Raw genomic sequence first — 25,976 nt, 5'->3', positions numbered from 1 at the left:
AAAGCAGTATAATTATATATAGAGTTAAATAAAAGTAAGGTAATAGTAGGGTTTAAAGGTTTAAAGAAATAAGGTTAACTCTATTTATATAAGTTAATTAATAAAAGTTAAATTAACTTCTATTAATTAAATATATATGCCTAGGTATATAACTAACTGCCTTTATATCTAAACTATAAATAAAGTAAAATTAATAATAAAATAGTAGTTAAACTAGGGTTAAATAGCCTATAACTTTAAATTATTAATTAATGAAATATATAATTCTTACTTTTACTTAATTATAGCTAAAAGATTAGTAATAATAATATTATAAACCTTATTTAAGGTATAACTTTAAAAGCTAAAATATAAATATAAAAGCTAGTAAAAATAGTATTTATAATTAGCTATAATAATTAAATAGATTTTTTTTATAGCCTTAACCTAGTAATAATTAATAAATAGGATTTAGATATTTTAATAATAGTTATAAAAGTATTAATTATAAAGTCTTTAACTAAACTAAAATTTTAATAAATTTAATTAATAAAATTACCTTTAAGTTATAGTATTTTAAGTAACTTTAATTAAAATAAATATATTACTTAACTAGCTAAAGAGCTATAAAACTTAATTAATAAAGTTTATAATTCCCTTATAACTTTAACCTTTTTTAATTTATTTATCTTTAAAGTTATTTTAATAATTATAAAATTATTAAAAAGCTAATTAAGCTTTTATTAAATATAAGTTTTATATTTAATTATATAAAATTAATAATATTAACTTTAATTATAATTAAGATATTAAACTTACTTAATATATAATTAGTAAAAGTTATTTAATAATACTTATAGCTTATTTTTACTAGTTATTATAGTAATTAATTAATTAATAATAATAATATTACTTTTTTTTAAATTAATTTAAGTTTTAAAGCTAAATTTAAAGTATAAAAAGAAGCTAAATAGGTATTAGCTATTAGCTATAGTTAGTAAATGAATAATTAATTACTTTAGCTAGTTATTTTTAAATATAAGCTTTTTTACTATTTACTTAAAAGCTCTTTTTATAAAAAGTAGCTTAATAAAAAGGTATAATAGCTAAATACCTTAAGTAAAGAAGATTTATACTATTATAAGTTAAAGAATAAATATAATTTCTAAATTTAAAGTATTAGTATACTTATAAACTATATTCTTACTAACTTATAAGTTAAGTATTAGTAAGTAAGCTTATAAAGTATTATAAGTAATATTTAAAGTTTATATATAATAAAATTACTTAAAAAAATCTATAAAGTTAATTATATAAAATAAAAAAGATTTTATATATAAAAAAGAGTTTTATTTAAAAGTTAAAAAAGCCTTTTAATAAGTAAATAAAGCTATAATTAATTAAATAGAATTTACTTAACTAAATATATTTACTTTATAAAATAATAGCTAATATTAAAGTAATAAATAGTAATATTAATAGTAATTTAATAAAAGCTAGTCTATAATAAATATAAATAAAGCCTTTAATAATTAAATAAATAAATAATTACTTAATTTAATTAAATTTAAGTATAAAATACTTTATTATTTAAACCTTAATTCTAATACTATTTAAAGTTAATATTAAAGTAAGATATTACTTTTAAGTATTAAGTAATAATATATTAATACCTTAAGCTTAATAATAAATTATTAAATTAATAAATTAAAAACTTATTATAGCTTTTAAATTATTAAAAAAGTTAAAATATCTTTATAATAATATATAAAGTATAATTAATAAGGTCTTATAATAAAAATAATATAGTATAATACTTATTTTTTAATATATTATATATAAAGTATTATATATAATATTAAAAAATATAATAATTTTAAAAGTAAGTCTTAAGGCTATATAATACTACCTTTAACCTTATAATTTAATTAAATAAGTAGCCTTAATTTATAAATATAAAAAGATATTTTCTTTAGCTTTAGTAAATTAAAGGCCTTTTTTATTATTATTTAATTAAAGTAATTAATACTAAAGCTTTAACCTTAAAAGCCTAATTTTAAATAAGCTAAAGATTATAAAAACTAATATAAGATATAATACTATATAATTAATATTAATAATAGCTATAATTATTTAATTAAAGCAGTTAATACCTATATATCTAGCTTTTTAACTAAAATTTATAGCTTTAAGCTTAATATTATATTAGTTTTTTAATCTTTTTTAAAGTATTATAAAATTATAAAAAAATACCTATTATATATTAATAAACTATTAATATTATAATAAGTTAATCTTATAGTTTTTAGCTATTAAATATAGTTATTTAATATTAATAAAAATAAAGCTAAAAATAAAGCTTTTAGTAATTATATTATAAATTAAATATATATATTAAAAGACTTAATAAATTACTTAAAATAGGGTTAATATTTATTAAAGTAATAGTAAGCTTTTATTAATAATATTATATTAAGTAATAGTAATAGTTAATATTAGCTATAGTTTATAAAATTAAGATATATAGTTATAGTAATTAAATTATAAATATAAATATTATATTATAGGAATTAAAAGCTATTATAATATAAAAGAAAGGAAATAAAAGGGAAAAAAGAAGTAAAAAGGTAAATTAAAAAATAAAGGTTTTAGTATTAAAAGAAAAACTATAAATATTAATAAGCTAAAGCTAGCTTAGTAAGTTAATAATAAATTAAATTAAGTTATAAGGTAATATAAAGTAATATAAAGAATATAAATTAAAAAAAAATATAGCTAATAAATACTTAAGGCTTTTAAATTATAATAATTATTAATTTTATAAATATAATTTTTATAAACTTAAAAATATACTTTTTATAAGTAATATCTAAAGTTTATATATAATAAAATTACCTAGAAAATTCTATTAAAGTTAATTATATAAAATAAAAAATTTAATATATAAAAAAGAGTTTTATTTAAAAATTAAAAAAGCCTTTTAATAAGTAAATAAAGCTATAGTTAATTAAATAGAATTTACTTAACTAAGTATATTTATTTTATAAAATAATAACTAATATTAAAGTAATAAATAATAGTATTAATAGTAATAAAAGTAAATTATAAAATAAAAGTTTTAATATAAAAAGAAAAACTATAAATATTAATAAGCTAAAGCTAGCTTAATAAATTAATAATAAATTAAATTAAATTATAAAGTAATATAAACTAATATAAAAAATATAAATTAAAGGTAAATATAATTAATTAATACTTAAGCTTAATTAAATATATTTATTTTATAAAATAATAACTAATATTAAAATAATAAATAATAATATTAATAGTAATTTAATAAAGACTTAATATTTATAATACTTTTTTTAAAATTATTATTTTAAGTTAAAATTACTTAATTATTATAAAGTTAAGTCTTTAAATATAAGAAAAAGACTATAATTTTAATGCCTTCCAGCGCCTTACAACCTCCTCCCTCTCGCCCTCTGTCGCTTTCTGCCAATCATCGTGGCCCTGTCTCAGCCTGATCAGCAACAGCTCTGCCTTCAAGCGCGTCGTTGTATGCTTCATCATTTCCTTCTCAAAACCCTTCAGCGCATATCCTGGAAGACCAAAGCATGCTGTGACATGATTAGCGACTTGTATCTCTGTGACTCAGGGGAATGGCGTTGAACTTACCTGCACCCAAGTTGCCACAAACGCCAAACCCACCTCTTAGCAAGCCTCTTCCGAGACCCTTTATTCCTCTCGCTTTAGTATCTTCATAAGGCTTTGTCACAATTCCACTGAACGCATCATAAAAGCCCAAAACGAACTCCTTGCCCGCAACCTTAAGACCACTTCCCAGCCCTGTTATCTCATCTCGGCGACGAACTTCAACATTCCAGAAATTAGACGGGGCGTTGTGGAATCCGTTGGCGATGTTGTAGAAGAAAGCCACAGGGGCTCGCGCGCTGGCTGCAGCAAGGTCGCCTATGTATTTACCCGTCACACGTGTGACATAGAAGACGCGGCCATTTCTGCCGCCTTCATGGGCCCTCCACGCCTTTTTATGCTTCTGATGAAGGCCGGTAACAGGTCGACGCAGTTTTGGAGTAAGAAAGACTGGCTCGGCGCCATTGAGTGTCTTGGTTGCCATTTTCCGTGCCAGTATTTCCATGTCTTTCTGGTTTGCACCACGTGGACCTTTCCGAAGCCGGGCTTCTCCCGTCTTGGCTTCTGCGGGATCTGTCAAGACCTCTTCTTGCGTGTCGTCGATGCTGGAACGCCTTGTCTTTCCACGGCCTGGGGAGTTTCTTAGACGTTCGGCATAATCAGATGTGGCAGTTCCTATGGCTGAGGCGAAGCCTGACACTGCAGCTACGGCACCGACAAGAGGGTACTCGGCTCCTTCATCTACGTACCAGTGCCTATGCCGGAGTAGCTTCAGGTTCTGGGACTGAAGAAGCCCAGCATCTATGAGACAACCAACGGCGAAGCCACTGAGATGCGCTCCTGACTTGCGATCAAGCCAGCTCGCCAGTCGATCGGGACAAATATCGCAACGAAGGCTGTCAATGTCGAGACGGTCCTGGATATCCTGCGCAGTACCACCAGCTCCATCTTCTTCACCAATCTGAATAGCCATATCCTTGGCGACTTCTTGTACTTCTGGCTTGAGAGAAAACTTGATACTGTCTGCCAGTATTTCCGCAGTCAACTCCTTGTAGGGTACTGATACGGGCCCTGCGCCAGCGCGAGCCATCATCTGACCCCAGAAAGGCTGGTCTCCAAAGAAGGGTACAATAACAGTTGGACGACCGGCCGCTATACCGGCAGCGGTGGTACCGGCGCCACCGTGGTGAACAACAGCCGATACTCGTTGGAAGAGCCAATCGTGCGGACAATTTCCGATGAGATAGACGTTATCGGGGACTTGGCCAACTCCGACTCCGCCCCACCCTTTCGACACGATCGCCCGAACACCCGCGAGCTCGACTGCCTTCAAGATCATATTTGTGAGCGCTTGCGGATCCTTGACCACGATTGACCCGAATCCGATGTAGATTGGTGGAGGTCCTGCTTCGAGAAAGTCCAGAAGGTCTTTGGGGGGCGTGTAAGAGCTCGCGAGTGGTAGGAAGGAAAAGCCGGTGATATTCAAGTGATCGTCCCAGTCAGAAGGCTTGGGAATCAATGTTTGTGACCAGAGATAACTGTATGGAATGCGAAGTCTGGAGAGAAGCTGGAATCCCCACATGGGACTGATGGGGTCGAGGTGAAGTGTTTGACGGCGGAACTTGTTGATGAGGTCGCCCAACCTAGAATTGTCAGTCAATGGCTCAAAGGCAGACACAGATACTCACCCTTGCCATGTTAGAAGCTCCATCATCATGAAAGAGAGGTAGTTGGCGACCTTGGCGTCGGCATCTCCGTAGCTCATAGCCGCCAGAGGATGGGGGAACGCTTTGGTAGGTGACCAGGGCATTGTGAAGACCATGTGCAATGGAATGTTGAGCTTTTGAGCGCAGTGAATATGGCCCATCGATGGAGGATTGGCGATGATGACATCCGCAAGGAATAGATCATCCACGTTTTTCACTGTGGCTGCTTTCACAGGGTCTCCCATTCCATCACCAGCCTCGATACAACTCCTCCAGGTACCAGAGATAATCTCCATCATTTCTTTTCGTCTTTTGCCAACATCGCCTTCCTTGAGACTGTCCTTGTTTGGTAACAATCCGGGGTTCTTTACCATGTACGCCATGAGAGCTTCGGGGTCTCCGCCAATGTTGAAGAACTCAACACCTTGGCCTTCGACAAACTCCTTGAAACTAGCATGTGTGCATATCCGTACTCGATGACCATAGGGAGGCTTCATCAATAATTGTGCGATCGGAATAAATGGTTGGACATCGCCTCGAGAGCCCACGATATGAATGGCAATATTTAGTCGGGGACCTTCAGCTGGCTTCTCTACACCTGGGAGGAAAGCGACGGTGCTTGTTCGACGCGGTTTTGACGGCTTGGGCGGTAGTAAATGCTCTGAATCTGCGCCGTCGGCTGCGAATGCCTCTTTTAGGTGTTCGCACCATTGGGCCAGGGCTTGGGGAGTGTCGTGGAATTGAACTTTGACGCGGCCATCGTCGATGACATTGCCTGAAGGGCCATTGTCGGTGTCACTGTCATCAATCGCGACATGGCCGAGTCCATGGGACTTGATGCGACTGAGGTCCATCTTGTATGTAGGCTCTTGTGGGTGGGCGGGTATGTAGTGGGAGGAGGATGCAAGTTGAAGAGGTCAATTGAAACACACACGCTCGTTATCGTTTAAGGCCAAAGACGTTGAGATTGACAATCCATTGCGCTTCAAGGCGCTTGTGGGGTCGAGGTAAGATTTAAATGTTTGGGCCTTTCCATCTGCTAAACGTTAGCACGATGCAATGTCAGACGGTAGAGGAGACTGACTGGCCAGGGATTGGTTTAGTCTGGTCTAGACCCAAACCAAACTCTGTCTGACCCTTCCTGCTTTGAATACCTAGGTAGTGATCAACTGCCTGCCTCATTTAGTGCTCTAGTTGAATTGGGTCTTCCAGCGGTGCCGAGGTGCTGATAAGAATATCGCTGAAATTACTCAGGCCTTTAGTGGAATTAACCTTGTAAGTATCACATGAATAGCTGAGTCCGACGATCCGAAGAAATTCGTTTTTGTTCATTTTGTCTCTGCCTTACGTCATTCTACAGCTGTTTCCGTACCTCCCGGACTCAGTGCACCACCACCCACAGGGGCTAGTCCCGGCTTCTAGATGCCGAGTCGCATTGGATCGTCCCAGGCTATTTTTGTGCCCTGTCCCTGTTAATTCTCTGCATTAAAGTTCCCTCCAATCCTCTTCTGCACTTCAGCGACGTTACCATGGCCCCTGCCCTTATAGGCTTCGTAGGCCAGCCTATGAGCGTGTATCCCCTGCGAGAACAACGCTCGTTTGCCTATCCATCCTGTCAAAGACCGCAGCTTTTCACTTCCTACCCATTGACTGAAGCTGAAGACGAAATGTAGTCCTGGCGGAAACGATGCCTCTGCCTCAGAAGCTGGGACGAATTGGACCCCTCTGTCAAACCCGTACTCTTTGGCCACAGCTCCTGCAACCTCTTTGAGTGTCTCATAGCGATAGCCAGATACATTGAAGAACTGGCCACCGACGGCTTGTCGATCATCAAGTCTCGCAAGAGAAATATAAGCCTCGCCGCAATCATCAACATGGGTTGCGTGCATGATGCTGTTAGGATCTCCAGGAATCCGAAGAACATCAGATCCTTTTTCTCGCTGATTAGCAGCATAGTCGAATATAGCACCGTAGTAGCTGTTTGAATATCCAAAGACACATGTTGGTCTGATGACCACCGCGTCGAAGAGCTCCGTGAAGTCGAAGACCCTGGCAGAGTTCGTCGTACGTTCTTTCAGTATCTCTGGTGCATTCAACGGAGACTCTTCAGTATGAGGTGCCAGACCAGGTGTGCCGTGAAGACCAGTCATTCCATAGTCTTTGCATCCAGACGACCAGAGAACTAGAGGTCGAACTCCGTTTTCGTTGCTCTTCTGAGCCAATCTCTTCACACAATCCATGACCTCTTCAAAGTGTACAGCATAGCCTGGGATCTTTTCCGTGCAGCTGACGATGGCATCGAAAGTGTTGACCTCTTCGAAAAGTGTTTCCAGGAAACTGAGATCAGTAAAAGATCCCACTACCGGAATAATTTCAGAAAGTGCAAGTTCCTCTCGAGCTTGTGGGTTTCTGATGAGACCATAGGTATTCCAACCTGCTCTGACAAAGGCTCGACAAACTGCTGAGCCGATATAACCATTGGCTCCAGTAACCAGTACGTTGCGTTGTCTGTTTTCAGTCATGATGGGGATGATTGTCTGAAATAAGAGATGAAGAGCTGATATTCATTCGCCATCCTGTCAAGCAATTTGAGAATAAATACCTTTTCAACGATGTCCATGTCCGTTAACAATGTTGGGGATTATGTCAGTTGAAGGACGCATAACGTTACGATAACGTTAATATAACGTTAAACGTCTAGGTTCCAGGATATGGCATCTTCAGGTGGGTTTGGAGAGTTTGTTACCTTAACAAGAGAGCATTGTGCACTGCTTTCGAGACAGCTTTGCTCATGCCAATCGAGCATTTTTGCGACTTCGTTTGATGAGAATATATCTATCTCACTGTTCACGAAAACGGTTCGAACGATATGGGCATAAGCCATATAACTTATAAGTCTATAGAATAATGTTAGCGACAGTAGACACTGACTCACTGTTCGCGAGAGCTCCAAATCGAGCAAATAACAAAAGTAAAAGATAGGATAACAATCCCTACCGCTAATACAATTCTAGATATACAGAAGTAGATGGCAAAAAGGCGAGATGTGCAAAAACATACAACAGCAGGGATTCGCTGGTCGTCACCGACCCAACTACTAATCCGCCGGTTAGTGGCTTGACTATGGGAGAGCGGACGGGATCCCGTATTTTCCACTACCTTTGGTCGTATGTGCCTGTTGATTTAGCAATCTGGTATATAACCACGGTCGCGTGAGCCTCGAAGCTTGCCAGGATGCTGGGCAGACTCACACTCCTAAGCCACGATGGCATCAAAGTTACCGATGCGATCTTCAAATACCACTGCTCTCGATTTGTCTCTAGCTTAGTATCTGCCGACCTGTAACGGCAAGTGTTGCGCCGTCCCAGTGTCGTTGGGCGATACGTTGCGCAGTGGAGGCGGTTTTCCAGCCGGCCCAAGATGAGAGATAGAGTGTTGAATGGGCGGCGCTTTCGACGATGACGTCGGCTAGATTGATTGGGGAAAGAAATCGTGTCTATATTTTGCATATTCTATACCCCTCTATTGCTGGACCGAAGCGAACGCCCTGCTTATCGCCAGTCCGGTCGCAGGATACGCCATGATCTTGTCATGTACACCGTACTTCAGAATCTCGAGTCTAATGTTTCCCTTGCTGGTAGGCCACACGGTGATTGAGCCTCCTGCTCCGCGTCCTTTCTCAACAATGCTAATCCTGTTGAGGAGCTCCTCATCATTCTCGGCCGAGTCCTTGACTCCCTCTGCAGCACGGACGGCTTCCCTGTAAAGCTTAATGGAATGCTCCATAGGAATATCTGTGTCATCCTCGGCATGCAGAAGGGTGACATCGTACCTCTCAGCAGCCTTGACGAACTCCCCCAGTCTGTACATGTTATCCCAGGTACTGGAGAGTTGTCGGGCGAAGAAAGCAAACAGCGGCTTCACCTTTGCTACGGGCGAAAGCACAGGGATAAAGCCGCCAATACGATAGGTAGCTGTCAGTTGGGGGATGTCGGCAAAGGTGGCTGTAACAACCAATCCAGCAAAATGAACGGAGGGCTTCTTCTGTGCGAGCTCGTTGACAAGAGCGATGGCTACTGGGGGATGCCTGCAGTCTGAATAGCCCAGTTGGCAACAGTGACAGCATCCATGATGATACCATCCTCGCTGGGCGAGCCGGTTGATTCTCCATACCCGCGGTAGTCGAATGTCAGAACGTGGGTGTTGATGGGATCAGCTGAGTAGAGAGAACGGTAGCTATCGGGGCGCCAGCCGCTGGCCATGGTTCCACTGGTGCCATGAAAGTAAAGCACCAATCGAGCATTTGGGTTCTCTTTTAGCAAGCGGAAGTTCAATGTTTCTTCAAACTTGTCTACCAATCCACTGTCTGGTCCTTGGGCTAATAATTCTTCCTGGTGTGACTCGTATGTCGCTAAAGGAAGTACGTGCCATGTGTGCAGCTTGACTCCATCTGGCGTTGAGATGCAGAAGGGTGTAACTTGGTGATGAGCGAACCCAAATTGCTCTGGTGTGTTTAGATCCTTGAACCACGTCAAAGTAACTTTGTGTAGGTAAAGTGCGTGAGCTTGTAGAGAGGGCGCAACGACCAACGCTCCCAACATACTGAAATATAACATGGCTGGAAGGCCAAATGTTAGACCAAGCGCCAGCATCGTCGGCCGCAGGATAGAGAACGAGACCATAGTGATAGGATATGGATGAGAAGGTTCATAGGTCAGGATTGAAGCGTTGGGATCCAGTAAAGTCAAAACATAGTAGATCTCGACCATGCCAGGGTGGAGTTGCAGGGTTCGCTAATCTGTGATGCAACGCTTCAATGTGAAAGGGACTGTGAGTTGTGTGTTTCTAAGAAGTGTCAGAACATCTTTGTTTCATCTGATGAGGCGATTGATTTGATTTCAATGAGTTCATTTTCTCTATACATTGCTAAACTCCGGGTTTTCTTGATTGCTTCAACCATAGAGTCATAGTATGGATTAGGGACAGTAACCAAGCTTAGTTGAGCAGATCAGAACAGTATCGAAGTGAGTTTTAGATGTGGCCCGGTATCATTGATATCGCGTTGTGAACTTTTTTTAAGATGTGAAATTTGCAATGGGCCAGACCTCCAAGTGAATGTCCTGTGAAATGGGCACCGGTTATTGTGCCTTCGTCTACACGAAGGGCTTGGCAATTGTCCCAACTGCCCAAGAATGCGATTGTAAGGCTTATATGGCGGTTTTCACTTTTCACTGGAGTCACCAGAAAGGCCATTGTAGACACCGACCGAGACTGGTTGGCCCTGTAGGAAGTGGCCGGCCTGCACGAAGTTGGTGGTTCTTATCACCAAGAACTCTCGCAAGTTGTAGCCTTATGGAGGCTACAACTCAACATAAATCGCATGCCTCATACTCTTTCGAGGTTGCGACTTTCTTCTGCAGTGCTGATGCAAGTGCTGATGGCGTCTCCAACATCTTCAGGAGTCGTGACCAACGAGCCCAGATGCGGAGATGGCTGATTCCTTGACGCCAAATCTTCACGACGACCGTCGCTCAACTGCGGCTCAAGAAGTTAAGCAGGCCAACTTTCCCTTGGTAGAAAGGTTCAAGCTCATGGCTATGGACATAACCGGAACAGGTGTCCAACGTCTTTTCGTTTCTTCATAACAGTAAATTCACACAAATACATCAAAACTACTAGGACCGATTCCTTGTTCGGAGGTACCCTCTGTAGAGAAAATACCAACGGGCCTATTTGAAACACCCTGTCCTGCGTCATCAATAACTTTGAGGCGTAGAATATTGTACTTGGAAAGGCCGAGCTCCAAGCACCAAACATGGTCTTCAAATGTCTGGTCTCCCAACAGGCTATTCGACAAGCTCTAGAAGAAAGGGGGAACGGGCAAGATGAAGGTGGCCCATTCACCCACGACGACAAGGGAAACTTGATCATTAAATATGTTTCAGAAAGTCAGCAAGGCCAGATTATCTTCCAGTCTTGGTAGAACTGTTCTTACACTTCTATTCGAGGTATCACAAGCCTCAAGACGGCCATGAAGCTCTTCTCGGTTGAAACTAATCGGGACTTTACTGTATTCCAACATGGAGAAGTGAATTTGACTCGGCATACAACAGCAAGGCTATCCTTCTTAAATTCGTGAGGAGGTGATCGGACGATCGTGAGACCTTTTGCCCTTGAAACATGGATTCGATGATTACGGCAATGAGACATCAACCAAAGATGTTGCCGGCACCACGACCATGACGACCTGTTATTCTTACTTTAACAGTCTCCCAAATCAACAAGTAGAGAGATGCCGTGCCGTCAATTTGGCCCAACTTCTTGCGTATAATATGCCAAGGGACTAACTACTGGCCAAACATGAGACCAGCAGACGACTCAATTGGCTTGGCGTCGATGGTTTCGGCAAAACTATCGAGATACGCATGCAAAGTAAGGTCATAAGGACTCTCTTAACTATAGCCAGAGAGTTTCTGCCCACGGCGTTTTCCGCGTCAGACAATTCTATGAAGCTTTCACGTGAAGCTTTCACGTGAGGCTTTCACAAATGTATCCTAGATCCAGTTCAGAAGTACGGCTATGACCCCTCCAAGAGCTTGGCAGGGAATTCGTATTTGACCTCGTCGACTTTATCATCCTTCAATGACACAGATATTGGCTAAAACCAAGAACTCGACGTTGTTGATTGTGCTGGACCGAAGAGGGTGCAACGATCGAGACAAGGGACTGACGCTACCAGTGGTTCAACAGACACGCATGTCACTCGGGAGTATTGGGTATATGAAGCCAGCTTCGGGTTAACTACAAACCAGTTTTCGAGTATGATTGGCAGGGACAGGTATTGGCCAAGTCTTATCCTAACGGTGCTACGAAACTGAACAAGTGCATCGGATATCTACTTCGATACAGCGAGTTCTACGCTGATGAACCAGGAGGTCGGCGAGAGACATGGCTCGACAGCATCTATGAGTGCAGCGATGCTACCGAGAAGCCCAACAAAGCCACGTTTGGCAAGGCCGACGGACAGACATACTTTAGGTTCATATTTGAGTAGGATCTCCAGCCGTACACCCTCGGCCGCAACCTTTACCAGATAGGGCAATCTACCTGAGCCATCAAGGCCATATTTCAGAAGAAGTATACCTACGATAGAGGAGGCCAACTTGCCCACAATCTTGAAGTCATTTCCAACGTTACCAATGATCAAAACTATGAAGGGGAGTGTCTAAAGAACTCACAGATCGGAGGGGTAACCTTAAATACGATGCGTATGGTCTTTCATTAACATGTTCACCAAGGCGCACACAACCATTTCGCACAGAAGTAACTCGGAGACTGGAATGGCAAGTTCTGTCACAGCTTTCGATATCTTATATGATAGACGTGAGAGGACAATCCGCAAAGACACTTCTGGAAACTGGGAGCTCCATCTTGATAATCAGCGATGACTATAACGTTCAGAGCAAGAAGGACGGCTCAAAGACCATCATGATGAAACTAGTTCTTGCTAGTATCTGGGTCGGAAACTGTAGCAAGATAGTCTTGAGCAAGTCTAGGGCACACGCCTCTAGGAACGCCTGGGTCTCACCAGCTTCGTTCAACGATGTCATAGGGAACGTGACATATCGGTTTAAGGGCACCGACGGAATTTTGATTGATCCACCACTTAAGACGACTTCGGAATATCCAAGATTAAGAGAGTGCAGTCAAGCGATACGAGCTTTCACAAGACTTCAACGTACGAAAGTGAAAGTCCTGATGGAGGCGCCGAGCTTTATGACTTCGGATCCAGATCCTCAACTGGCCACTGTACCACGCCTGATGACATTCTGGGGCTCAAGGGCATCACCAGGGCTGATGGACTCAATCGACTGGCGTCCGGGAACAATGACTCGATGATTCATACTGATACTTCCTGGCATTGGTCGTTATCAGCTGCACGCTACCTCCGTCTTTGGAGCCATTGCCCCCACGGTTGCCACACGCCGATCTGCAGCTACTGGAACTCGACCAATGAAAAAAGCATTGATATAATATACTCTCTTCATCATTGCAATGAACGAGGTGGTTTGGGGAGACTAAGCAGCCACGCCTCAGGGAGCAAGAAAATACCGGATCTTGAAATAGGGAGTCAAATGAACTCAGCAAAGAGTCCCGTAAGCTTAGGCGAGATTTAATGAAACATTTTTATTAGTTACGGCTAAGGTCCTGAGTTTTCTTTCCTCCCCTAGCCGCGGTGCTCGCCAATGTGGCCATCAGGGAAGCCATAGGTGCTTTGGGAGCAATGGCTTCGCCGGCCAATGTGGTGAGCGCATCTAGACACCTCGGACAGTCAGTTGGAGGGATGATGGCTACTGCAATAGACAATGCCATTGGTGCGGTACCGACTATCAGCAGTAAGACCCTACTCAGCGCGATATCGTTGCTGTGGACGACCGTGGCATACAATGCGACTGAGAGCAAGTTCCACAGCACCCACTTCAGTCTATATGAAGAAGCAGGCACGGCATTTGGCTCTGGCGTCGTGAGGGACGCTCTCGGAGGTCTTGTCTCAGGCGGCTCGCATCTGATCAAGTGAGGAGAATCGGGCGTGGCAAAAACTTCGGCACAAAGGTTGAACCTACAGGACTTCGCGCGGTCTTCGCTGTTGTCAAGAGCGAAGACCTGCCTCACAGAGCTAGGAAATGGGTGTCCAAGGAGAGGATGGACATGGCCAGCCCGTATCAGGGGCAGGAGAGCAGAGTTTCAAGGGCTTATCGAGCCTAATTGGGCGCAGTGGTATTGTTGGAACTCTGTGCACCGACTCGGTCAAATATCAGTCATTTGTCAATCATGGGCAAGACAGTAGATTGGACTACAGCAACAGTACAAGTAGATACACGGGCGTTATATTGACTCGAAGGACGGGTGTCACTTGCTTCAGCGCAGACACGAGCGAGTAGAGATTTGGAATAGGATCAGGTATCTAGTCAGCAAATCAGTAACTTGCTCCCGCCAAACTCAACGAATCACTTAGTCTAGCTTCCACCTCCATGTCCAGCATTGCCGGTCTTGTTGTGATCTCACGCAGGGTAGTTTACTCAAGACTCTATAACGACACATCATCTTATTCATAGGTGTATTGTGCTATCACAAACCACAACATCATACAATGACAGCATTCTTCCTACCCCAAATCAGCTGGAACTCAGCGGCTCGCACACCATGTCTTCCGCTTGAACGTCATGCTCGCCCAAGATGCATCAAGTAAAAGTCAAAGGCCATCCTCCCACCACAACTCTGTTCAAAAGTCCACCGGAACTGCAACTTAATCCTCCAACGCCTGAAATGAGTTTATCCTCTCCAGTTGTGCCCTCAATACTTTGGCACGGGTGTCTCGTAGAGCTGATGGATGGTGTTCCATCAGGTGTGTTCGGTGGCATGCAGCCACCTATTCCGTGGCTCCTTCATTTTCTGTGTTACTCTTTCGGCGCAGATGCGGCAGCGGCATCGCGACAACGCTGTTCTAGATGTTGGTACGATCACCTAGCGGCGCAGGCGTTTCCTTCAGCGTTTGAGTTGAAGTTGGTAGGTCAAGGACTTGTGACTCGGCCTCTGTGGCAGCAAGATCCGGAGTTGCTGGTTCTTCGCCCTTCTCGTCGTCGTTGCCTTCGTCATTGTCCTCTCCGTTGCTTTCACCGTTGCTCTCGCCAGTGCCTTCGCCAGCACCCTCACCCCCCATCATGGCAGCCAATCGAGCTGCACGACCTTCCTTCTTGCGAGGTACGGGAGCTATAAAGTCAGCACATCAGTCAAAGAAGTTAAACAATCTCGTGTCACTTACCTCGTCCATTCTCCTGGACATAAAATCGTCTCAGCAGGGCCACAGCCTCATCACGACCCCATCCACCTTCAATCTCGTAGCCAGATTCGAGATTTCCACCGTCTCCTCCACCAGGAGGGTACGAGACGCCCAGTGTGCCGCTTCCGTCAGGAAGCTGCGCAGGCTTTGGTGTTGGATGCGCGCTGGCAGTCTGACCATCAGCGCTGACAGGAAGTGAGTTGGCATGGATACTGAAAACACCACCTGTTCCGCCGAATTTGTCGTTGACTGCGCCGAAATAGACCTTCTTGATGCCGAGTTGTCGCAAGAGAGAAGCACACATGACGCACGGCTCTACTGTGACGTACAAAATGCTCTCCCGAATGATGGATCTATCAACTCGCGCATCAGGGTGACACTTCTGACCATAAGGGTAGAGGTGGCCCTTGGATCCATCCTCATTGCCCTCATCGGCTGGTCCTGATTCGACAGAAGATGCATCAGAAGCCTCATGTGACTGGTTCTCAGGCTTGGGCTTCAGGTAGGTTGTCCTTGGCCCATTCTTGGGAGGGTAAGAGAGTAAAGCGCCGAGGGCCATGAACTCAGCATGGCGAGTACCATTTCGAGTGACGTTGGTTGCATTCATGCCTCGAGCAATGACCTTTCCATCGTGGACAAGAACACATCCCACGGGTGTTTCGTTTGTTCTGAGAGCAAGTCGCGCCTGAATTGAGAGTTAGCCAGAGGTTAAGGGTCGCAGGGGATACACAGTCTCTGTAGAGGGCGGGAGACGGTTTGCCATTTCCAAGTGTGATGGTTGACTTACCATATCAAGAGCTTCTTCAGTGAACTTCATGTGTATCGCTCGCTCAGCTATGACAGCTGGGTCTGTGTAGATGGGGACAGCAGGTACAGTCTCACCGGCGGGAGCTGCATCGTCAGCAGCAACAGCAGGGGCAGCGGAAACGACGGGCTTGGGAGATGTTGCGACGGCCTTCTCCTCTCCGATCTTCAGACGGGAGAGCGAATCTGATAACTGTGCCGTACTTGGCGGTTGGTTCTCCTTGTCTAGGATTCCCAGGGGGGCGTACTTCTGTGGCGACGCCATATCGGAGGCAGTTGCAGATGTTTCGGTGTCGGTGAGAGCGTCTTGTTGATGGCGATTATGATATTTTGTAGATGAAGAATCTGGGTTTGTTTTGTTGCTTTTCTCCCTCTGAATATTACTGTCGTTGCTGGAGTTGCCCCTGCCCGTTTGATCAGTGTCACTGGCACTGTCAGTGTCGCCTGGAAGAACCCGCCCAAAAAGACGACGAAAGGCCTTTGCACCTGCCGCTTTGGCCGGCGAAAGACCAAGTGACTTGAAGACTCCCATGTTTGGCTTTGTCCCCTTTTTTGAGCCTCCTCTGAATACCTTCACTCCCTCCCTCGCTCACTCACTCACTCACAATCCTCCAGCCTTCACTTCAATCCTCCTCTTTACTTCTCAGTGACGAGCCCCTTCACCTTCGTACCCTCGTTATCGACAATCCCTTCAATCGTATCCAATAGTTTCCTTCTCTTTCTGATTTTGACTTTTTTCTTCCTCGACCCTGGTCCTTTGTTCCTCCTTCTGGAACAATAGGCTGACACCAAATGTCGTCTGAAACCCAAGTAACACAGGCCTTTGTGTATTCACAATTCGGGCAATGGATAACAATAATCCGATAAGCTTAATCAGAGCTCACACGAGACTTGCTTAACAAGAAAGCTCAAATAATAGACCAGATGTTGGCTGTCGCTCTAAGCTCATCGCCAAATGCAATCACTAGATTACAGGCAATCAATCGTACAGTACAGATGCCACGGAACAAAAAGGGATCAAGGTACCGTCGTGCTGTGTCTTCCTATGATCCCAGAAACATATTAATGGGAGACAAAAAGAGTGAATTTTCTCTTTTGGCCTTGAATAGATGGCTTATCAAAGTTTCCCTCCAACCTGAACAAGGTAAGAGAAAGAGTTCAAGATACTCTTGTCCTTCATCAATTTGAGAGAAGATTTCATACTTCCATTCTTACGCTAATCCCCGTTTGATCCACCGTCTAATACACATGACCCGCCTTCATAATCGCTCATCAAATCACAGCCACCCAGAGTTTACGGAACACAGATTCAGAATACGGTGGCACTGTCGCCACAGTCACAGACAAACAACACAAACTTTGCTGTTGGTGGTACTCACATCACCTGGCAGGGCAGCATAGGTCACATCACGGAGGAACAGGTTTTAAATATTATACGGCCTTGGAGGCCAGTTCAATTGATTTTGGGCTCGATGCTCGCTCTATAGCAACAGCCATTCCCTGTCAAGACCGGCGCAACTGCGCAGCCATTCACTCCTAATGCTAAATGCAATAATAAAACAAATAAAAAAGGGTGCAAGCTCTATCATGGCTCTAGCCAAAAGCCTGTATACCAACTCCATTCATTCCACCTGGTGCGCAACAAGGATTCATCGCTACACAGCGATGAGACTTCTGTTCATCGAGACCATTCGACCGACTGACGTCTTGCCGCTTCGTATCGAGCTCTGCATTCCGCAGACCTTCTCTCGAATGCTGGGCATGATACCATTGACCTTTCGCTGACTGAGTACAGTGGTTTGTGTCTGTTCCTTCCGATATTTGTCTTGGATGGCAAACTGCTGAGAGACAAAAGACCAAACGGTCGACGCGATCAACATCGCAGCAACAGATGCAAATGCTTCCATGCTTGACTGGTCAGGTTGAGTTTCAGAGCCAGTCGTCTGGTGAACTGGCACAACGAGCGCGGGAGAAGGTTGGGATATATCTTCCGCCACATTGTGAATCTCTGCATCTTGAGAAGCTGGTTGCTGTAGGTCGCCTTGTGCATCGACACGTTGGAGAACCGCTTGGGCGGTCACAGTGTGATTCTCGGATGTTCGACAACCCGATGAATCTTCTGTGCCTTCCGTCAAAATTGGTTGATAGCTTGATTGTGCTATCGTCTCCGTGGACTGCGTGCCCAGCGTCGTGGTAGTAGTGGCGGTTGTAGTGGTGGTAGTTGTCTCGAGTGGTCGAGACTCTAATTGTGCTGTTGTTACTCCGCGGGCCTCGATAATATCGCGACTAATTGTCACCTTCTCCGAAGTTAGTTGCCACGCCATCAGAAGCGAGATGATCAGTGAGACACGTACGTTACTATTCGTGGATAGCTGAGAGTCCACAGAAGACAGTGGTTCAGACACGGAGCCTTGCGCGGCGCGGTCTGACAGTGAGTTTGCGCTCGAGCTCAGAAGTTGCGAGCCGAGACTAGACTCTGGGGTAGCGGCGTAATACTCCAGGCCAGCTCCAGGGTCGCGATAGACGTCTTCGCGGCCGAGCTGGCCATGGGTAGTGAGTTGTTGAGGTGCGGATGATGAGGTCACAGAAAGCGATCCAAACAGATCGCCATTCAGGTCGCCGCCGCCAAGTTCGCCGCCACTACTACAGAAGCCACTCGAGGACTCGTTTGGCGGTAGTGGGTTCGGTGCTGGTGACCTAGGCTGACTAAGAGACTGCTTGGCAACTTCAATCGGGACCATACGCTCATCTTCAGAGAAGACTGACGCAGGAGAGTACAGGTTGAAGTCCACATAGTCGTGATTGGCTTCGGTCTGGTTGTATGGCATATACGCCGCAAGATCCGTAAGTCCTGCTAGGTCCTCGTCGCGAGGACGACGGAGTAAGTCTTGGTCTGTCGTGGGAGTGACAGGCTTCGTAGAGTCCTCGGAAAGGAAGGAGGAGGATCCAGGAGAGAAGTAGCCCTCAGGGTCATTGAAGAAGTCGTAGTTGTCATCCTCAGCAGGGAACTGAACGAATTGCTCCCATGGCTCGACTCCCTGTTCTGCAGGAGCAGCCAAGCTGTCGAGCTCGGCTGAGAAGTCTTGCTCGGGGAATGTCAATTGCGTAAAGGCATCCTGAACAACAACGGGAGTGGCCTTGGGTTCTGGAGCCACTGTCTTCGTCTTCTTAGTCACCTTAGCAGGCTGAGCCGCAGTGCTGGAAACACCACGCTTCTTGTGGCTAGGATCGCAGCGAATCTTCTTCTTTTTGCAGCTGTCGCAAGCCTTGATGATTCGCATGAGATGAGCGTGATCTCGCTGCTCCTTTGTCTTGGATCCTCGGGAAGCAGAGTTGGTCACATCACGTCCATCCTTGGTCATGATCTTCATGCCAGGGAGGTTCGAGAAATCGGTGGCCTGGGGGCTGGAGGTCGACTTGGGAGATGAGCGGCGAGAAGAGCTTGAGGTGTTCACATTGCTCCAATCCCAGGTAGAGGTAGCGGGGCTGGTGTTGAAAGAAGATCCATAACCAGAATCCTGAAGAGGGCTAGCAGTAGCAGGAGAGTCGGCAGCGGAGTAGATAGGGTAGAACTTGAAAGTCTGTCCAGTCAGGTGAGCATACTCAAAGTAGTCGAGAGCGATGCTGGCCCGCTTCTCCTGGTTGGAGGCGGGACCAGGCATGTAAGCATTGATCATCTCATCGAGCTCACGGGTGCCGATGGCAGGGAAGAACTGGAGTTGAGCACCGAGAGTAGGCTGGAAAACCGAGAATCCTTGAGGAAGAGTGTTGGTGTTGGACGCCATTGCAGCACGAAATTTCCGTTCAAAGTTACTTGAAAGGGCGAAATTTTGAAAACGGTGACGGGGCCTTGGAACTGCTGTAATACGCTCCAAATCCAATATCCTGGAGAGCTTTGGTAGGTCACGTCAGTTGGCTAGACACATCTGTGTTAGTCGATCGGCGCATTAGGTGTGACAGGTTCGGATAGTTGCTTACTCCGACCTGCTTACTCTCACGTGAAGCGTTTGGGTAAGGTACTTGTCAATGAGTCAAACGAGAGACTATGGTGTTTTGAGGTCGCTCGAAATGGGACGTGCAAGTGAGAAACAGGAAGACTGCGCCAAGAGAGATGCGTAGAGTCTTGTTTCGTTGACGCGTATCAGATTGAACTGAAGGGGGATAGAGAGATAGGCAAAGCCTTGAGGTACCGAACTTGTCGCCAGTTTCGGTGTTAGTCTAGCGTGTGTGTTGTGGTTTTGTTTAGTGTCAGTACTGAAGAGGACTATTGCGATGCAAGATACTCTCTTGATCGAATAATCGAATTAGTCGCGATAGTAACGAGGAAGAGGAAGTGAAGGAGGAAACGCCTGAGGCCACGGGGGAGGGCATCGTCCAAGTATTTCACTGTCTGTTTGATGGAAGCCGCAGGTGCCCGGGCGGAAGCATGGCGCAGCACTTCAAGGGAAAGTCAGAGTGGAGGAGATTGAGTCTTTCGGCGTGCTCGAAAAGGCAAAGCGCGACAAGGCAGAGTGACACCTAGCCACCAATCAGATGCCTGAACTTTTGTAAGATCCGCCCCAAGAAATATGCCCATTGGTCAACCTGGCCCACCATCTGCACCATCAAAGCTAAGACTTCGGCGAGAGAAAAGCATTCTTGGTTGGTCAATGCTTTCAAGCCCGCATACGAGGATGACTCAACTTCCGCGACCCCAGATTTGAAACTCGTTCGACCCCATGTGTTAGTTACACTAGGTACGGTTAAGTCGGAGGCCCAGCCATCGTTGGTTGAGTGATATCTCGTCTCGATAGTCTCAAGGAACATCGATCAACTGGGGAAACGCCGAATCATCATATCATTATTGTGTAAACTATTGACATCTCTTCAGTTATGACTCTTCGTTCTTCAAACCACGTAACTTTGTCTCGTCTCACACTCGTGGACATTCTCATATGAGAAGATAAAGCCAAAATGCAGAGGTTAAGGTAAAACTTAGAGCGATAACTCTAATCTTGTACTCTCGTCAAAACTTGAAGTGTAAAAACCTCGAGGCGGATCGTAGCCTGGTCTTGACATAACAAAACTCCTGATAGCATTGTTGGCTCCGTTTTGAACGCCAAGTGAGTTGGTCGATCAGAAACAACAATAAGGGGCCCAGTAGCCTCTTATATATCCCAGTGGAACCAGCAACATTGTGCCCAACCGTACTTATCTGGGCATCAAGTAAGCAGACGCAGCACTTCTCAGGATCCACACCTTGTTCATCCTTTAGTTCACGACACCAGAACCAAAATATTGGCCGCGTGAACCATGCCGAGAAACAAATCAAGGGGTGCTGTGGGGGTAGACACCATCCTAAACTTCGACTCATTCTGATGGTATTCGTCAAAGGTCCAAATAGGAAATCTAACACGATAGACGCCGGCATAATGCTACATTAACGCCTGTAGCCCATTCCCTTCCCCAACATGCTGATAAATCACCAAAACCTTAATGACAAGGCGCCGAGATGACTCTATCGGCGACCCGTAGATGCTTTATCGAGATCCACTGCTCTGAGCTTCTTGCTCGCTCTGCTTCTGTACGCACAACGGAGGCACTGCAGGCCCAATCGCTCACAAGGATGTTCCAGTGATTCCACAACATGGCACATCTGCAAAGACTGTATGGAACTAATCCGTCAGATGGCTTGGCTTGCTGTACCATCCACTGTTCTTGTTGCTTGAGAGGTTCTGTACATGGCCGTACCGTTGACGAGCAGCTGGGATGAGCTAGCCAAGAGCAGATAGGGTCAGACAACAGAAGTAGTTATCGTGTGAATTCGTGGCCGACCAATATCCCTGTTTACTCGAACAAAACAAGCACTGGCCTAGAGGGTCGAGCCATTCAGGCCATTTCCTTGCAACGATGCGCTTGTGCTCCTCCTGTACCTCATGGAGCTCATACACCCGTATAACTGCTTGGCATACGCGGCCATGCTCTGTTTGTGCTGCAGCTAGAGCATCCATATGGTTCAGACCATTATTTTGCGAGTCGAGAGAATGTGAGTAAAGCTGGTAGTTGACAACTCAGACGCGGAGGTAAAGTCCGGATTACTGACGAAGGGGTCCATGTGAAAGACAGAAATGCCAAAAGTATTCACAGGTAGTGTGGGGAGAAATATCGTGCCAGACAAAGTCAGTAATCCCCGGCAACGTAGTTCTCGGAAAGATCCTTCCTACAAAGAATTTCTATGCAGGCACAAGTATACAAAAATGAAGTGCCGCGCCGTATCATCGTCGAGGCATTCTTCTCGTAGGTCTCGTCATACCTAGCAGATCCTCAGCATGCCTGCTCCAGGCACCACCATTTGCTCTGCAGAACACCGGCAACTCTGCTTGAGGCACATTGTTCAAAGGGGTAGCCATCTTCTTTGGCGGCTGCACCGGAGCAATGCGAGACGAAGTAGCAGACTCAAACTGAACCAGTGTTTGGGGCGGCAACCCGGCCGCATCTTGTTTTCTTGCGGCTTTCCTACCTCTAGTCGCAGGGTTCACAATGCGCGGTCGTTGCTTTTTTTGTTGTTCTTTTCCATTGGCTGGTGGCTGTGCTGCTTCGAGCCTTTGTCCACTCGTTGAGGGGGCTTTTGCTTCAGTGTTTTTATCCTTCGTTGATGGTTGTGCTGTTCCTAGTTCTTCTTCACGTGTCGCAGGCTGTACTTCTTTGGCTTCCTTTTCTTTGGTTGAGGATTCTTGTACCTTGGGGCCCCTCGAACCTGATTCGGATGCGCTGGTTTCCTGCTCGTGCACCCTCGTTGCTGGTTGACCTATTGCGGGCTGTTTTGCGTTCGTCGGGGTTGATACTATTTCGGTCTCCCTCTCTTTTTCTTGCAACGCAGGTTCTTCTGCTTCAGATGCTCTACTATTCGGGGAGCGCGGTACTATGTCTGGTTCCTTCGTATTCGCTGAAGATCGTGATGGTCCGGGTATCTTTGCTTTTGTTGGAGGTTGCCCCTTTTCAGGCTCTTTCTCATTCATTTGTAGTTGTTCCACTTCAAGTCTGTCATCCACAGACTTATGGTTTTCTGGTGCCTCTGTTGTGTCGCGAGCTTCCACTGGAGGCTTTTCAGCTACTTTCAGGTCGTTGCTTGGCTTTTTGACCTCAGTCAGCTCAGCATGACCGACGTTGAACCCACCCATCGAAAAGTCTTCATCTGGCATAACAAAACCAATAATTTCTCTGCTCTTGACGCTTTTCCGTGACATCTTGGTGATACGTGGGCCAGAGCTGGGCTTAGGCTCGGGTTTTCGACCAGCTTTCGACGTGAGAGACAAGCCTTCTTCATCATCGGATATTGCTGGGGAGTCGCATGCTGAGGTTTCGACCTCGTTGTCGCTGAGCACGACAGGGGCTACCCTGTTTCGTGTGCGTCGGCCTGGATTTGTCCGTCGGCGAGGAGGTGTAGGGGATCTCCTATCTTCAGAAAGCTCACTAACTAAAATAGCATCTTCACTCGGTACAAGTTCGATCTCCGGCTCTTTCAGGACCTCATATTCATTGTCAGCATCCTTCTCACAGGCCGCCTCTTCTGTATTCGGGCTATGAATCGCGATTGACTGGTCATCGGGCTCCTCCACGGAGTGATGAAGCTCACTCGGCTTAGCTGAGTCTTGTCGCTTTTTCGAAGCGGTCGTCTTTGTCGTAATCCTCTCAATTGCTGGGGGTTCTTCTGAAATCGAAGCGGCGCGGACGATGGTATGCGATGATTTTTGTATAGTGCTTCCAGCTCCTGATGAGGGGAGAACTGATCTTCCTGCTGAGCCTGGTCGACTTCCTTCGTTCCTTTGAGCCAACATGAGCAGCCCGCGCCGCTGCCTTGATCTGATCCTGAGCTCTGTCCGCGGTTCCTTCGCAGGAGGAGGTTTTTCTGTATCGGTTTCTGTTGCGGATGCTATATCGGTACTCAGTGTTCGCTTCATTCCATTATGTTCCGCTGTGCTCGCCTCTTTTCTTTTGGACGTTTTTGAGCTCTCGGGGCGGTTTCGGGAGGTCTTTTGATGCGGTACCTCCACATCCTCGTCTTCATCTTCATCAACAACGATGGGCTGTTGAGCGACCTTCCGGGCAGACTCCTTTGCAGGCCTTTGTATTGCTGGGACAGAATCACCCCTTGCCTTCTTCGGGCGTGGTGGGTGGTTATCCGCAGGTGGCGCCAGGGTTTGGTCCAAGGCTGGGGAATCTTCACTTTTCGCCAACCACATGAGAAATGCTTCGTCATCGCCTATGTCAGATTCAATTGTTTTCGACGACGGTTTGGGCGCAGATGTTCGGGTTTTGGACGGTCTGTCTGCATTGGTATCCTGATGTTCTCGGGCTTTGCGTGAGCTATTCGCCGCTGCATCACTACGATGTTTTGGTGCTACGGGCTCTTGAGTGAGAAGTGAAACAACCTCGTCTTCGGGAGGCGGTTGTCGAATCTTCACTGGCTTTGAGGCTTTCGTACGATTCCTTAACAGAGGTTCTCGAGTCCGAGGAAATTCGCTAGTCCGATTGTGCTCATTACCAGCCAGCAGCTCCTTTAACGATGCCCGTTGTGTAAGAACTCGGCGGGGTGCAGCCTGACGAGAAGCGCTGATCTCCACCTCTTCAGGGTTAGGAGATAGCGGTGGTGATTTCGAGCTTCTATCAGCACACCTTGATGTGCCATCTCGTGAGACAGGTGGTGCGACTTTTGGCCTTGCTGCAGCCCTGTCGTGCAATGGTTGACTTCGAACTGGCGGTATTGAAGACGAGAACGGAGTGAGAGTTAGAGTCGTTCCAAATAAAGCCCGGGCATGCCCCATCTTACTCGGAGGCGACTCCTCTCGTCTTCTCCTTTTGCTCGGCCGTGCGTCTTCTGATGGTGAATCTTGCTGCTGACCTGGGCTCTCGGCCATCTTGCGCTGCTCGAATGGCGAGTGGGGTGAAATGACGGCCCTCCCAATTCTTGAAGCTCCTCCAACAAGATCATTAAGCGGGCGATGTCTGAGTTGAAAATGGGGGGCATTTTGGTCGTTTCTTGGTGTTTGAGTTACTGCTGCAGTCGACCCTGGTGTTCGTGTCGTCCCAGCATTTGTCCGGCGCTTCTCAACTTCTCTTGCGCGCTTATCCAGTAGGTCCGTCAGGTCCTGCTCTCGTTGTCCGGTACAGTCAGAAACTTGCACGATGGCTGCACCACGATCCAGTTCAAACTCATCACCAGGCTCAAGGTCCCCACCTTCTTGCCAATGAGCATCGCCTATAAAGTGGTTTCGATCATCATACACCATGACTCGCTTGTTGAACGTGTGATATTTGAGAACTCCATCCTGCCACCTTTTTTGCTTTCTCTTCAGATCGTGTGTGAAGAGGCAAATGAAATCCACCACGAGGGCAGTCGTGGGAATGGAAACAGAAGTCATGCTTGACGACAAAATTGGTTATGACTTCTCGAGCTCATAAAACAATGACTCCTTCAACATTTCGATGTCATCAAAATCGTTCAAATCTGCTGTTGCACATAAAGTCCACGAAAAGACAAGGGTTTCACTAACACGAGGTGTACGAGGCGGAACGCGTAGAGTTAAATTGAATTGGCTCTAACGGCAGGCAAACGCGAACGCCAGGTCACGTGCTGACTCTACCAGCTCTTGCTGCCTAGAGTGTCGCCTACCCTGTACCTTGACTGGTCTGTCCCAGGCAGCACCAAAGAAACAGAAACCGATGCATCATTTACATGTAAGTTCCAGCCCAATTACACCCGTTTATTGTTGGGACAGTAGGGCTTCTCGGCAGGACAATGTCTGTTTTTTTATCCCGTTTTTGCGACATGCTGCTTTTGCAGACTAGGTTATTAATGTCAGATGTAATTGGGGGGGGGGTTGGAGAAATATATACAATGGAGCCGGCATGGAAGAGAAATAATTCAATGGGAACAGTGTCGTCAATGGTACTGCCTAATCATTGCCCAGCCCTACCGTCTGACATGCTTGCTACATCAGAAAGTACTATCA

General features: G+C 45.1%; 6 protein-coding genes across 6 annotated transcripts; all 6 read right to left on the bottom strand.

Annotated features, from left to right (window-relative positions):
* Positions 1 to 3,414: 3,414 nt before the first annotated feature.
* Positions 3,415 to 6,193, bottom strand: J7337_008908 (uncharacterized protein; the record flags this gene model as incomplete). The annotated part of the gene is made up of 3 exons (XM_044826513.1): positions 3,415 to 3,599; positions 3,658 to 5,276; positions 5,322 to 6,193. The coding sequence occupies 3 exons, from the start codon at positions 6,191 to 6,193 to the stop codon at positions 3,415 to 3,417; spliced, it is 2,676 nt and encodes an 891-aa protein (XP_044679430.1).
* A 618-nt stretch (positions 6,194 to 6,811) lies between these two features.
* Positions 6,812 to 7,861, bottom strand: J7337_008907 (uncharacterized protein; the record flags this gene model as incomplete). Its single annotated transcript, XM_044826512.1, has 1 exon — positions 6,812 to 7,861. The coding sequence occupies one exon, from the start codon at positions 7,859 to 7,861 to the stop codon at positions 6,812 to 6,814; it is 1,050 nt and encodes a 349-aa protein (XP_044679429.1).
* Positions 7,862 to 8,861: 1,000 nt separating this feature from the next.
* On the bottom strand, positions 8,862 to 10,021 carry J7337_008906 (uncharacterized protein; the record flags this gene model as incomplete). Its single annotated transcript, XM_044826511.1, has 2 exons — positions 8,862 to 9,426; positions 9,513 to 10,021. 2 exons carry the CDS (start codon positions 10,019 to 10,021, stop codon positions 8,862 to 8,864), a joined length of 1,074 nt encoding a protein of 357 aa, XP_044679428.1.
* A 4,823-nt stretch (positions 10,022 to 14,844) lies between these two features.
* On the bottom strand, positions 14,845 to 16,516 carry J7337_008905 (uncharacterized protein; the record flags this gene model as incomplete). The annotated part of the gene is made up of 3 exons (XM_044826510.1): positions 14,845 to 15,110; positions 15,163 to 15,865; positions 15,968 to 16,516. 3 exons carry the CDS (start codon positions 16,514 to 16,516, stop codon positions 14,845 to 14,847), a joined length of 1,518 nt encoding a protein of 505 aa, XP_044679427.1.
* Positions 16,517 to 17,639: 1,123 nt separating this feature from the next.
* On the bottom strand, positions 17,640 to 19,769 carry J7337_008904 (uncharacterized protein; the record flags this gene model as incomplete). The annotated part of the gene is made up of 1 exon (XM_044826509.1): positions 17,640 to 19,769. One exon carries the CDS (start codon positions 19,767 to 19,769, stop codon positions 17,640 to 17,642), a length of 2,130 nt encoding a protein of 709 aa, XP_044679426.1.
* Positions 19,770 to 22,238: 2,469 nt separating this feature from the next.
* On the bottom strand, positions 22,239 to 25,385 carry J7337_008903 (uncharacterized protein; the record flags this gene model as incomplete). The annotated part of the gene is made up of 1 exon (XM_044826508.1): positions 22,239 to 25,385. The coding sequence occupies one exon, from the start codon at positions 25,383 to 25,385 to the stop codon at positions 22,239 to 22,241; it is 3,147 nt and encodes a 1,048-aa protein (XP_044679425.1).
* Positions 25,386 to 25,976: the final 591 nt, after the last annotated feature.

This window comes from Fusarium musae, chromosome 6 (assembly GCF_019915245.1).
Source record: "Fusarium musae strain F31 chromosome 6, whole genome shotgun sequence".
NCBI lineage: Eukaryota > Fungi > Ascomycota > Sordariomycetes > Hypocreales > Nectriaceae > Fusarium > Fusarium musae.
Note: the sequence above shows the minus strand (reverse complement) of the source record. Positions and strands in the feature narration are given on the sequence as shown.